Source organism: Lampris incognitus, chromosome 9 (assembly GCF_029633865.1).
Source record: "Lampris incognitus isolate fLamInc1 chromosome 9, fLamInc1.hap2, whole genome shotgun sequence".
In the NCBI taxonomy this organism is placed as follows: Eukaryota; Metazoa; Chordata; class Actinopteri; order Lampriformes; family Lampridae; genus Lampris; species Lampris incognitus.
This window is the reverse complement of record NC_079219.1, coordinates 14,264,342-14,277,652: the sequence shown is the minus strand read 5'-3', so window position 1 is coordinate 14,277,652 and position 13,311 is coordinate 14,264,342. Positions and strand designations below refer to the sequence as shown.

General features: G+C 42.7%; 1 protein-coding gene across 1 annotated transcript; it reads left to right on the top strand.

The window, feature by feature from the left end:
• Nucleotides 1–397: 397 nt before the first annotated feature.
• On the top strand, nucleotides 398–4,867 carry stmn1b (stathmin 1b). The gene is made up of 5 exons (XM_056285942.1): nucleotides 398–447; nucleotides 3,118–3,156; nucleotides 3,920–4,092; nucleotides 4,248–4,439; nucleotides 4,560–4,867. The coding sequence occupies exons 2-5, from the start codon at nucleotides 3,126–3,128 to the stop codon at nucleotides 4,608–4,610; spliced, it is 447 nt and encodes a 148-aa protein (XP_056141917.1). The 5' UTR covers nucleotides 398–447; nucleotides 3,118–3,125; the 3' UTR covers nucleotides 4,611–4,867.
• The last annotated feature ends 8,444 nt before the right edge of the window (nucleotides 4,868–13,311 follow it).

Here is a 13,311-nt window from a genome sequence, read left to right as displayed (position 1 = left end):
GGCCGTGACTGGAGAGCGAAAGGTGGGTTTACCGCACGGATGTATAGGACAGTGAATTCTTAATTATCCCACTTTTTGACAGGGAATGAGATATTATTGCTGTAGATCAGTGACTGTGTCATGGATGATGTTATTGAGCCAGTTTTGTTCTCTTTACCGCACAAGCGATTTGCTCGCCCCGAGGCCCGGAACACCTCCACAGGGAAAGCCACGGCGTGTCAAACTCCGGGACCTCTGTGAAAGGGCATCCGGATGTGTGCGCCTTTGTTTCAGCAGAGGACCTCCAGTTTGTAAAGACTCACCTGATTGGTGAGTTTCGGTATCCCCCCCCCCCAATAACGTGGGGGCGGAAGGGGGCGGGGCGTTTTCAAATAAGTCACAAAGCGGGCAAGACGCTGGAGTCCAACGTGCCTGCCTGCACTCGACTTGGGAGAACCTCGTTTGACGGTGAGGATAAAAAATTGGAATTAACGCTCAATTAAAAAAAATAACTCACTGATGTTGAACTTTAGGTACACGCACACTTGTAGAAACGGAGTTGCAGGGGGCGATATGTCGACTGACTGCGGTTATGTTAGTTCGCCGTATTTTGGCGCCTTTGGTGGAAGTTTTGCAGGTTTATTGCTGAAGATTTACAATTAGGTGCGTGTGACGTTTTTAACCATGCCACACGTGCATGAAATGGATTAGTATTCAAACCAGATTTCCCTCGGGTAAATGGCGGGTTAATTAAATTAGATTTGTGTGCCCGGTCAGCTTTTTGTGTCTATGTGGGTGTGTTTTTAGGTTTAACCCGCGTGTTACGGGCACGCTCCCGTCACGTATGAAAACAAACGCGTCCATTTTAAACGACGTAACCGTGACTGCCCACATGCGTCCTTTCCATTGGCGTGGACATTGAGCAATACGTCGATTTATGACATAACTTGTGACATGGTCGGTAATTTCCGATAACAACAAACACGGCACATGTGCTTATTGCGCCTGTACCCGGGCTGTGCAACGTATGTTTAACATTTTCCACCAACTCGCACAACTTCTCGAGTGCCGCCATTAAATAAATAAATAAATAAAAGTGCCGCCATTGTTTAACTGTCTTCCTCGTGTGTCGCGTAAGCTATTGGCTACAGTGCCCCCACGGTCTCTGGTGGTGGCGCTGCTCCGTTTCGTGCGTATCTGTACGCGTTCAGAAAACGTGCACAAAATGAAGGCCGAGTACGGACAGAAGGCTCAGTCTGTGTACGTATTTAACGTTGAGCGTAAACGGTTGATTGTGGTTCAGGTGGTTCTGCCGGGTCTTTCTCATGCATTTGAGTCACTGAACATCAAATGTTCCTGTGTTGAGCTGGATACAGCCACACCGTTGTGTGCGGTACAAGCGAATTTAGACTCCCATCTTGCATGCTCGTCTGCATTTGCTTGTATTACGCATGGCAACAACGCATGTCTGCGACCCTCCGCCCCTTTAGTATTCTTACATGAGAGGATGTATGCATGCCGCCCGTGCTAGTATAAAGCCCGCCGATTGGTCGGTTGAACAGCGGTTAAGTTGAGCTATTTCCCTCCAAAACTGGATACACCTAGGTATCGCCCCTGAAGGGTTTAAGGTGAGGAGGAGGAGAAACTGTTGGAGGCATAATGGGGTGGGGACACCACTCCACTGTAAATCCCAGCACCACTTGCAAATGGAGAACTTTGTCTGTGTGTGGATCATTGATGAAGTTAGTGGAGAATATATTTCACCACTTAATCTGAATCAAGATTATCAGATTGGTTGCCAGTTTGACCCTTACTGGTAATTATGCTAAAATGTCGTGGCTGTATTCGCGCAAGTTACATCTGCTAGTCTTTGATGCTCAGTAATGCTGACCCCCAGCACACTTCCTTCACATGAGTACCATCAAGACTACAAGACGTTTTATAGTTTGTGCTTGCTGCCCTGAAATAACCAAAACAATGCAAATTTCGCTTTTGAGTTGAACACTACAAGATGTGATTCGATAGTATAGGCCAGTGTTTCTCAACCGGGGGTCCGCGGACCCCTAGTGGTCCGTGGTGTAATTGCAAGGGGTCCGTGAAAATAAAATATCTTTAAAAAAAGATCCTATGACATTTATAGAAATAGGATTATTTTACTCAAATGTGACTGAGACCTTTATCTACCTAAACTATAAAGGGTAACAGGACTTTTTTCTCTAATTACATCTGTTTCACAAGTGTAATTTGTGTATTTTAATAAGAGCTCTTGCTCCCCTTTGCATTGTTAAAAGTTACTGCATAAAAATTCTGTTTTGTTACATATATCTGAAAGTTACTGAATACATATTCTGTTTTGTTACATATATCTGAAAGTTACTGCATAAGAATTCTGTTTTGTTAACTATATCTAAGTTACAACTGAAAGCTCTTATTTTTGCCCCAAAGAGTGAATAAATGCTATAATGCAATTTAAAATGCAGTTTCTACTGTTTCTATCAAATTGCAACCCCCCGCCCCCAAGATCAGGTGGAGGGGTCCTCAGGGTAGATCAAAAATACGCAGGGGGTCCAGGACCCCAAAAAGGTTGAGAACCACTGGTATAGGCCATAATGTTAGAGCAAGAACCTTTTACCTTTTTACATACAAAAGAGCATGCCACTGGTAGGCTGAGTTAAACTTCTGTCATAGCAAGAGAGCACACCCTTACTCCTTCCTAGCTTTTGAAATAGCTTTTGTTTGGGGGGGGATTTTTTTCCCCCTTTTTCTCATTTGTACCTGGCCAATTACTCCATTCTTCTGAGCCATCCTTGTCACTGCTCCACCCTGGCGTGGGAAGATCACACTAGTCCCCCCCCAACCGACCAGAGGAGGTGCTAGTGCAGCGACTAGGACACATACCCATATCCGGCCTCCCACCTGCAGACACGGCTAATCGTGTCTGTAGGGATGCCCGACCAAACCGGAGGTAACACGGGGATTCGAACCGGCGATCCCCGTGTTGGTAGGCAACGGAATAGACCGCCACGCCACCCGGACGCCCCCTATAGTTCTGTTTTTTCCATTATCCATACACAGAAGTGCTAAGACATGTTTATGTTGTTTGAAACTATACTGAGAATATTGTCTTGTTTCTCCTAGTTGTAACCATGAGCTCCACTGAAATGGCATCCCCTGAAGGTAGGCATTAATGAAAAGGCATTTGCAGTTACAATAGTTCTCATAATGTATTGTGAGTATAGATTCATTTCAATAATCCACATATTTGAACAAACTTTACTATGTAAAGCAGTCTAGATTTTTGTTCACTGTTGATCCTTCATTCAGGGGCAACTGCCCCCAAAAATGGTGTAAGGAGACCAATTTTAACCCCTTGATGTGATTTTTTTTTCTTTCCATTGACAACATACAAATGTGCATGGTACAATTATTTGAAAAGCATAGAAATAAAATTTTTGGCATGTTTTAGATGACCCTGCATGCCAGTTGGGCATATATTAGAGTGTGGCACAATGGTTAGCTAACGTAATGCATGCATACAATGTTCTAGTACAGTGGTACTCAACCATGTGCCATGTGTATGCAGGTTTTCTTTCCAAACCAACCCTACACAAGTTTTTCATTAATTGCTAATTTTTTTTTAACTTAAATAAAAAAAAGTAGTGCAAACTTCGTTTTAACCCACTAATATTGGGTTGGGGAAAAAAATGTGCATACACATGGCACATGGTTGAATACCACTGCTCTGTTTCATTAGCCCATTACTATCTGAATTGTTATCCATTTTGTTGATTTATGCCATCCTATTATTTATGTAATGCGAGGGTAACGATTTGGGTATTTTGACAACTCAGAGCGACCATCGCAGAAGGAAACATGCTATTTGTAACGTCTTTGCACCTCCCTCTGCACTTAAATGCTGACAGAATTCCTAATTTTGCAGATATTCAGGTGAAAGAGCTTGACAAGCGTGCTTCGGGTCAAGCATTTGAGGTCATCCTAAACCCCTTGTCCCCAGCACCTAAAGCAGAATTCCCATTGTCACCCCCTTCAAAGAAGGAAACCTCCCTTGAGGAGATCCAGAGGAAACTGGAAGCTGCAGAGGAGAGGCGCAAGGTATCTCCTGGAGACCCCCCCCCCCCGTTTGGATTCGTTATCTATTTATCATTTTGCAAACCACCAACAGACTACCAACCCACACATCAATGTTTTGGATTTCTTTCAAAACACATTTAATACAGAGGGTTTTTTATTTTCTTCCATTTTGTCAGCACCATGAAGCTGAGGTCCTAAAGCACTTAGCTGAGAAAAGAGAGCATGAAAAAGAAGTGATCATGAAAGCCATTGAGGAAAACAGCAACTTCAGCAAGATGGCAGAGGAGAAGCTTAACCAGAAAATGGAGGCCAACAAAGAGAATCGTACAGCACGAATGGCAGCGCTCAACGAGAAATTTAAGGAGAAGGTAAACCACTGTTTACAGATCCACACTTTACTCTGACATTACAAGGGAAAGCTTAAAACATACATAATGTTGGGATTCTTTCTTCTTCTTTTTTTTTATCTCCTATCAAAATGTTAACAGGACAAGAAGCTTGAAGAAGTACGGAAGAACAAAGAGACAAAAGGGATCTGACATAAACATGGTTTAAATAACTTTCCAAAGATGTTTTCTATTTTTGCTTACATATGTGTATGTTAGTTTTGTTCATACTGTTGGATCACAGTGTTTAAATCTTATCCTTCGTAAGATTTTTGGGTATATCCTTAATGTTCCTCACAGATTTGTGTGTTGAATATTGTGTGCCAGTAATCGCTCTTTGTTTTGTTATAAGGTAGCACTCGACTGTAGTTGTGTATGTTAACATGTTTTGTTTTGAATAAACCGTTTTGTTGAGCTATATCCAGCGATAGATTTTTGATTTAAGCATAAACACTCTTAGAAAAAAAAATTGACAGGCTATGTCTCCAATCATAAGTTGTTTTTCATGTATGATAAAAGTTGCAGATGGATATATCAGTTGATCACCACTTTCCAATCTGGCTGATAACGTGAGATAAAGGAGGGCGTAGAGATGCCATGCAAGTTGATTTCCTCACTAACTTCAGGGGTACTTGGCCTTAATGCTCATAAGCAATACCCTTGGGTTTAGAGAACGGTGACGTATGCCTGCATTCAAGCCCTTGACTCTGCTGACACCTGGTGGCGATTGGTATGTCCGCATTACAAATGATTGAACCACGAGGTAAAGGGCAAAGGGCAGTGGTTCTCAGTCCGGTCCTCAGGTACTGTTCCGTGTCTAAAACCTCCCTGATTGGAGGCGTGATTAAGTAGAACAACAGATAGATGTAGTCAACTACCTACCACACTATAGAAAGCCAGCAGTGCTTTTGGCACCTGAGAACCTGAATGATGTCCAGTTCAAGGGTATCAAAACTGTTTCAACATGGAATCTAATTGAGAAATTTGCTCCCCCAGGGAGCCATGGTCATTCGGGTGTTACCCTTAACCCATGGGCAAGGCACTCTCGGGTAATAGGCTCACAATTTATATTAGACGTTAGAGTCTAAATAGGACTGTACTTACCAATGCAGTCTAACTTGCATTTTTATCAGTTAAAATGTATGTAATCAGACCCAAATATTTCAATATCTTTATTTGTAGAAAATAAGTTAGAAACTAGAATAGCATTTGCATGAATGTGGATTAAGCATGGTGACTTGGCTGGAAGCCCAACAGCCAAATGATGTATGAAAACCTCGGTGTATTATATTATGAGCGATGACCTTTAATCATTTTTCATTAAAGGCCAACCTGAAAGATATTTATTCCATAGTGTTAAATACAGCTCAGTGAAATTATATTTATGAGAACCATCTCCAAAAACATCCATCTATCCAACCGCTTATCCTGCTCTCAGGGTCGTGGGGATGCTGGAGCCTATCCCAGCAGACATTGGGTGGCAGGCGGGGAGACACCCTGGACAGGTCGCCAGGCCATCACAGGGTGTTATTGTATTATTATTATTGCATGTATTTCTGTATTATTGTAGGTCTGTATTTCAACCACGATTCAAATGAATGACTTTGGGTCTCTGACACACGACAGAGGCACTAAACAATTTTGAAAATTTGACTTTTTTTATTGTTGAGAATCAACTCCAAAAACACTGAGAAATTATAGTTAGAAAATGATGCAACATTCGTTCGGTCAAAATTAATATAAAAACTAAAAACAAAGAGAAAGGCCCACATACGTTATGAACAGGACACGTTGAAAATGGTATAGTGAATCAGCTACACCCAAAGGTAATTTTTGGTGAAATACTCCTTTCCATATCAAATGAAAAAATAATATATGATAGTGTCCTGAGGACTTGTCTTATATATACTGTCCATATTGTCTTAAAAAAAATCTTACAGGAACATTTTAAACAACCCACCATAAACCACTACAATTCCTCATTCAAGTCAGAGGTAACCTGAGGAGCTCATCTAGTATTTTAAGGCTTTAACGGGCAAGAGAGGAACACTTCTTTTATTTCACAGAAAGTTGAATCAGTTCATCTAAGTGACCTCTGCAGTCTAAACTGACTGCAGGTATCCCCACCCTTATAACCAATACAGTGGCATAACGACCGAAAACGATCGGTTTCATATGCAAATTGACTTTTAAATGGCCACGTGTGTTATTCACAGAGGATTGGGGAACGTTATTTGCATATGACGTCACGAACTACCGATGGAGGGCAGGAAGTGATTTTCTACATAGGAAGCACTATCAAACTTTCGAAATGCCATGTTTGGCGTCATTAACCGAGAAACCACAAGGAGTTTTTATGGAATATCAAAAGTTGTTGTTCATGTGGTGGTGGGGGGGGGGTGGCTTGCAAACCGTCGCCTGCGGTCGGGAGGAGCAGAGTCGGATAACGCGCGTGTGTACAGTGACCACTTCGTCAAAAAAAATCACTCTTCATAACAGAAGGATCGTGTCCAACACATCTTACTTCCTCTTTATACCTTTCTCTCATAATACCGTCTAAACTAGCACAGCTCGGGCTCAACTAGCTCCATCTCGTCCATTCTGCTTCTCACCCCCTGCCCGCCATCTGAACCTCGCGCGTCATCAGAATCACGTGACTGCAAACGGCATTGTAAAATGGTGAGGATTACTCTTAGGCCCCGCCCCCCCTCGGTTCAGGGACGGTCGTTCCCCCTTCACATAGATGGCCTGTATGACTTCCCGTTCAAACTAGCGTTCCTTCCTGTCAAGGGTGGGCACATCCTCGTCCTTCAAATAGAGGCCACTGGTCTGTAGATGGATGTAGACCAGGGGTCTCCAACCTTTTCTCCTCTGAGAGCTACTTTTACAAAATGAAAATGGCCGAGAGCTACTCGTGTTTTGTAACATTTATTCTCATAGCTTATTTCAACCCAAACAAACTGAATAAGCTTGTTTTGCCTGAACATTCACAAAATTTTGGTTTCCACAACTCACATTTTGTATTAAAACATCACAAAAAGTATTTAAGTCACCTGCATGTGCGTTTTGTATTTCTGCATGCATTTCTTTCTCGTCTATCTCACACTATCAAATTAAAATATGAATGCTTGTCAAAACAAAATGCAATTACAAATACACAGATATTACTTACTCACTTGTCATTTTGTTATATCTGTCCACATGTCACTGTATCACTTCACAAGAGTATTCACATGTACAGTTGTATGTGGAATGTGTATTCAGTCGTTTGTAGTTAGTGAGATGACTGGCACTGAATGGAGTCAACAAGAGAGGCGTATGCTGGAGTGTATCCACTCAGGTTCACTCTTATGAAGTCATTTAAATGTTCATCTGTCCGTCTTGTTCTGAACTTTGATTTCATGACATTCATGTCAGAAAAGTCCGACTCACAGAGGTATGTAGACCCAAACAAAGCAGACATTTTCAGAGCTGCTTGGTGAAGATACTTATAGTTATCTGGCTCTACTAAGCCCCAGAAATGCCGAGAATGCTGTTGAGCCCTTAACTGCACATTATTTTGAAGGTTTATTACCTCAATTTTCATTTCTACAGGATCAACACAGAAAAGTTCAGCAATCTGTTCTGAAATCTCACTTATGTCCACATCCATGAAGGGGTTGGCCATAAATGTCACACTGGGCTCAAGTTTCTCAAAGTCAACTGAATCTGTCTGCAAACTCCTGTCCAAGCCTTGCCAAGAGGTCAAAATACTTGGAAACATTTAAAACGCTGGCTGCACCTGTGTGACTTTCCAACATCTTTGAGACACGGGGGAAGTGCTGAAACCTTTTGTTTTTCACTTGCTGAATGTACAATGACAGTTTTGCACTGAACAAATTGACAGCACTGATCATATCAGATATGTTTTTATCTTTGCCTTGTAACTGTAGGTTCAGGTCATTCATTTTCTTAGTTACATCGGTCATAGTCAGGACCGAAAATTGAAAAAGCCCCTTAGAAAACAACATGGTAGGCACTTTTGAGGAAAAGCACTTTATGTGTTGTTTCTATATTATTTTTTAGTGCTGAATCCATTTCTGCCAGTTACCCAGCTGTAAAAGTTACGGTTTAGTCATAAACATTGATTAATTAGCATATGCACATATTAATCTCCAAAACTGGAAATGGCTATACTTAAGCTTCTAGTTAACTTATAAAGGTGATGTATGACTTTAAATCCATGTTTGTGATGTCCTAAAATCCACCTTTTACCATAATGCAATCATGCCACCTTTCCTTATTTGCATAATTTGCATATATTATGTAAGAATTGGGTAAAAAGCAGGAAATGGTGAGATTCTTGATGATACTATATAGTCCTATAAAGAAATTATTTTAGATTTTATGTTTTAAACACCAAAAGGTCAATCTCATAATTTTCTTATTGGAATAATTTGCATCAAATTAATTTAGTAATGATTAGGCCAAAACTATGAGATACACCAGCAATGTACAGATCACAATAGGGATATGAAGTGCTTCACAGTCATCGTAATTTCTGTACTATAATTATGTGCTGAATTCAACAACAATAATGATTATGATAATGATAATAATAATAATAATAACAATAATAATGAGGCAACTTAAGCGGTTTGATCTATTTATTAAACCAAAACAAGGTTCTTACACAGGTGGTGTCATGGTCTGATGCCCCCTCTTGTTCTCTAGTGTATTTTTATGTTGTCTTCCTCTTTGCTCCGTGTTCCCCATTCCTGTTCTGTCCTGTGTCTTCTGCATGTCCTTCCTGGTCCCCAACCCTCTGCGTACTTCCTTGTCCCCAAACCTACTTCTCTCTCCATGCCCCTTGCTCCTAGTCCCTAGTTCATTCTTGGTCTTCTCTTTCCCAATCCCTATATCCTTATGTCTCCTTAGCTCCCTTCCTGTGTTCCTTCCTTGTCTGTTTCAGGGGGTGGTGCAGAGTGCTTACAAATAACAAGTTAGTTATTCATACAGGTTTCACTGGAGTTTCTGCACTTGCAAGATGCAGTACAAGGGTTAGGCTTGCAGCCGCATCGCGCTGTCTTGCATCCAGTGGTGCAGGAACAGGTGATTAGCTCCTCACATGCCTCTGGAACTGGAGGCAGTGACATGAGTTGGGGAAAAAGAACATTTTCCTCCATCTTCCATCCCATATCTTCAGGCAGGGGCAGAACTGGGTGCTGTAAGTGGGCCTGCCGCCAGACCAAAGCCTGGAAGTGAGAACGCTGGATATGAAAGTAGAGAGCATCTCTAGTCGGTGGTAGGCTCTCTATTTTCATACCTTTACTAAACATGCTTAGCCGAACATCATCAATGTTGTCAGCATTCATCGCACCATACATGTTACAGAAAAATACTTCTGCATCCTGGACGGTATGGTAAGGTCAAGACCTTCACCAAGCCCCTTAAGTAGGTGGTTATTCTCTACAAACACACTCCAGCACGTCTTCTTAGTATGTCCTGCGATGTACGAGGTTGAGTCACTCCCTGTCAGAGCATGGAAACCCAGAAGCCGTTTGAGGACCTACTCTTCCATCTGTAGCTTTTCCACTATTGTATGAATTGGGATATACATTCTTTCCTTTGCAGTGCCAGCTCTCATCCAGATTTTTGTACATGGCATCATGTGGAAATATGCAATTGGCAGTATCAAGACATCTGTGTCTCTAGCAGAGACAACAATGGTGTCTGCGCTGCTTTTGATGCAGTGAAGAATGATCCTTGTGTCAGCTTCTTCGTGTTTGGCTTCCAAGTTTGCAGTGTCAAGGGCTGGATCTGAAGCTTCCACAGTTTCCTCATTACTGAACCCACCTGCAGCAACTATGATTTTATTTTCTGGTGCTCTTAGGATCAGCTGTTGAGAGATGAAACGTGCAAGATCTGCCTTAATTTCAGTGCAACATGTAGCATCTCCCGGAATCCCTCATTAGCAGAGTGATATACGTATAGGGATTTTACTAGACTCTTCTTCCTCTGCCATGCAATCTAAAAACGTCACATGCACCAATTTTCTGGGAACGAGCAATACTTATTGATTAGGTACTGTTATGAAGTCATAGGTGTTCTGCACATATACTTGAAGTTTTTCTTTGAAAGTAGCTCTCCTGCTTCTAAATGATGCTTGTACTTCAATGTTGGCCTTTTCTGCTAACTCACAGTATCTGTTCCACACTTCAGACAGTTGAAGGACATGTCCCTTCTTTGCAGACTCTTTCATCTTGCTGACAAGCCATTCCATAGCAAGACCTGTGTTTTCTGAACTATCTTTGGTCTTTGACGCTTTTCGCTTGAACTTTTTGAAGCAGTTTGGATGGTACTTTCCTTCTGCTGCTATGAGGTCACTAACACCTGTGAGGTGCACATGTGTCTCTTGATCATACTTGGATAAATCCAGGATCTGCTCGCTCATTTCAAATGTAACAGAGGATAGGCAACAGCATCTAACATCCAATTTACCATAGGGGGGTGGTTATCTTGGAGGAGGAAATATAGAAAACCAGGGTCCTTATTTGAAGGGTAACCGGTGGATTCTGGTTTGGGACACCTTGAACTTTCAAAAAATGCTGGTTACCCACTTTTCCTCAAAAATGCCTACAGGGTCACATGATTCTGAAGTTGCAGCCCAGAGTATCAGGAAAGCAAGATCAAGTAGCCACTCTGCATCAGATAATAGGGTGGTATCCTCCTCCCTCGTTTCCATAAATGCCTTGATTTCACCCAGCAAGGAAAGAAAGCGCTGTAGTATTTTACCCCGACTTAGCCACCTGACTTCAGTGTGGAGGAGGAGATCCGCATACTCCGCAGAGCATTCCTCCAGCAACAGCTTTGAAGTTCCGGTGTTGCTTAGCCTTTGCTCGAATGGAGTTGATGATCTTACCAACAGGCGCCATCACACGGTCAAATTCCATAACTTTTGCACATATAGCCTGCTGGTGAATGATGCAGTGATAGTTTAGAAACTTTGGAAAGTCCGGGTCCGCTTTGCAGTGCGCAATAAATCCCGAGTGACGACCTCTCATAGCAGGGGCTCCATCAGTTGTTACAGACACCAGCTTTTCAATAGGGATCTTTTGTTCTACAAAGTAGTCCTTCACTGCATTGTAAACATCAACTCCCCTGGTTGTGGTTTTCAGTAGAAGTAAGGCCAAAAACTCTTCTTTGGTGGAAAAGTCATCACACCATCCGAATGAAAACAGCTAGCTGGGCTGCATCACTGGAGTCGACAGACTCATCACACTGAATTGAAAACCATTTGCACCTGTTCGTGTCCGAGTCCAGATGTTTTACCGCATCCACAGACAGCGCAGACACTCTCCTTGCCACAGTATTAGCGCCAAGTTGTACATCGGCAATAGCAGACAACATTTCTGTCTTACTTTTATGGTCCCTGAATAACGTGTCAGCCACCGCAGTCATAGCCTCCTGTACAACCCCGCCATCGGTGAAGGGCTTTTTGTGCTTGGTTAAGACGTGCGCCACTTTAAACGAAGCCTCCGTTGCTGCTCTGGCCTTCTTCTTCGTTGGTCTTGTGAGCAGAGTCTGTTGTCTTTGAAGCGTAGTTTCCCGCTCCTTTATCTTCTCTTTTCGTACACTGCCACCTGCAGGGAAGGCCCGTGAAAACTTGCTGTGGACTTTGGTGAAATGGCGCTCCACGTTACATTTTTTACTGACTGACACACTATCTCCGCAGATCAGACACACACGCACACAAACACTTGTCGTTTACATTCGTGAAACAAAACTCTGTTTCCCACTCTTGGTGAAAATAATATTTTTTAGCCTCTTACTGGTATGGGCAGCTGCCGCGGTCATGGTTGCTGTTCGTCTCACATCACCACTGACTCACTGACAGCAGCGCAACTGTTTGATTGACAACTGATTGGCAAATAATCATTTTGTGTAAGGAGGGGGTGGGACACCTGTGAATTTGATTGGATATCAATGTAAGCAGGTTTTCCAAGTGACCAAACAAATTTGACTCATCAACTTTTCAAATTTATAGTCCGCGGTGGTGTAGCGGTCTAAGCGTCGGCTTTGTGTCGATGCAGTTGCCCACTGGGGACCGGGGTTCGTGCCCCGGTCTCGTCAAATCCAGCTATGGCTGGACTCGATGAAGCAGCAATAGTTGGCAGCGCTGTCTGCGGGAGGGGGGCGGAGTCGGCTTGTGTTCGTCACGTGAATGCGTCTCTGTGTGTGTTGGAGAAAGCAGTGGTTCGGCCTGGAGTCGCCTTGTCACGGAAGTGGCGAGGCTTCTCCTTCGAGACTGCCGGCCGGAGAGATGCAGTTGGCGAACGCACGCAGTACGAGGGTGGGTGTTTGAACTAAAATAGGGAGCGATTGGCCACTAAATTGGGAGAATTAGAATTAAATTAAAAAGAAGTTTGAGTCCTGGTTTGATGTGTTAACTCTTCTGTGGGCGTCAGGCCAGGACTCCACAGTCTACACCCATGTAGGTGTAGTTAGGTCTAAGAAAATAGTTCCTACATGAAACTGCTCACAACAAGGTCTGTGGCTTATCTTGAGAAACCGGGTCATGATTTCTGGAAAGAGACGTTACTGTTGGGGTTTTCAAATGTATTTTTGGTTGCTTTGAGCAGTACAAGCTGAGTGCCATCCAGTTCCATTGTATTCGAGAGAAGGCAGACAGCTCTATGACCAATATCTCCAGAACTTGACAACTGACACCAAAGCGATCTAGATGGATAAATAGCTCTACAGGTAAGAGGAAAAACATGTATTTTTGATTTTGAGGTGAACTGTCCCATTAAATAATGGTGCCGTACCTAAACAGAACAATTCTTCAGCTCCGTCAGTTATCTTCATGCCAAAC

Excerpts from the sequence above, each read along its gene's own strand:
- stmn1b (XM_056285942.1), top strand. The coding sequence starts at position 3,126 with ATGAGCTCCACTGAAATGGCATCCCCTGAAG. Across the intron at positions 4,093-4,247 it reads CTGCAGAGGAGAGGCGCAAG|CACCATGAAGCTGAGGTCCT; the intron begins GTATCTCCTGGA and ends CCATTTTGTCAG. Across the intron at positions 4,440-4,559 it reads ACGAGAAATTTAAGGAGAAG|GACAAGAAGCTTGAAGAAGT; the intron begins GTAAACCACTGT and ends AAATGTTAACAG.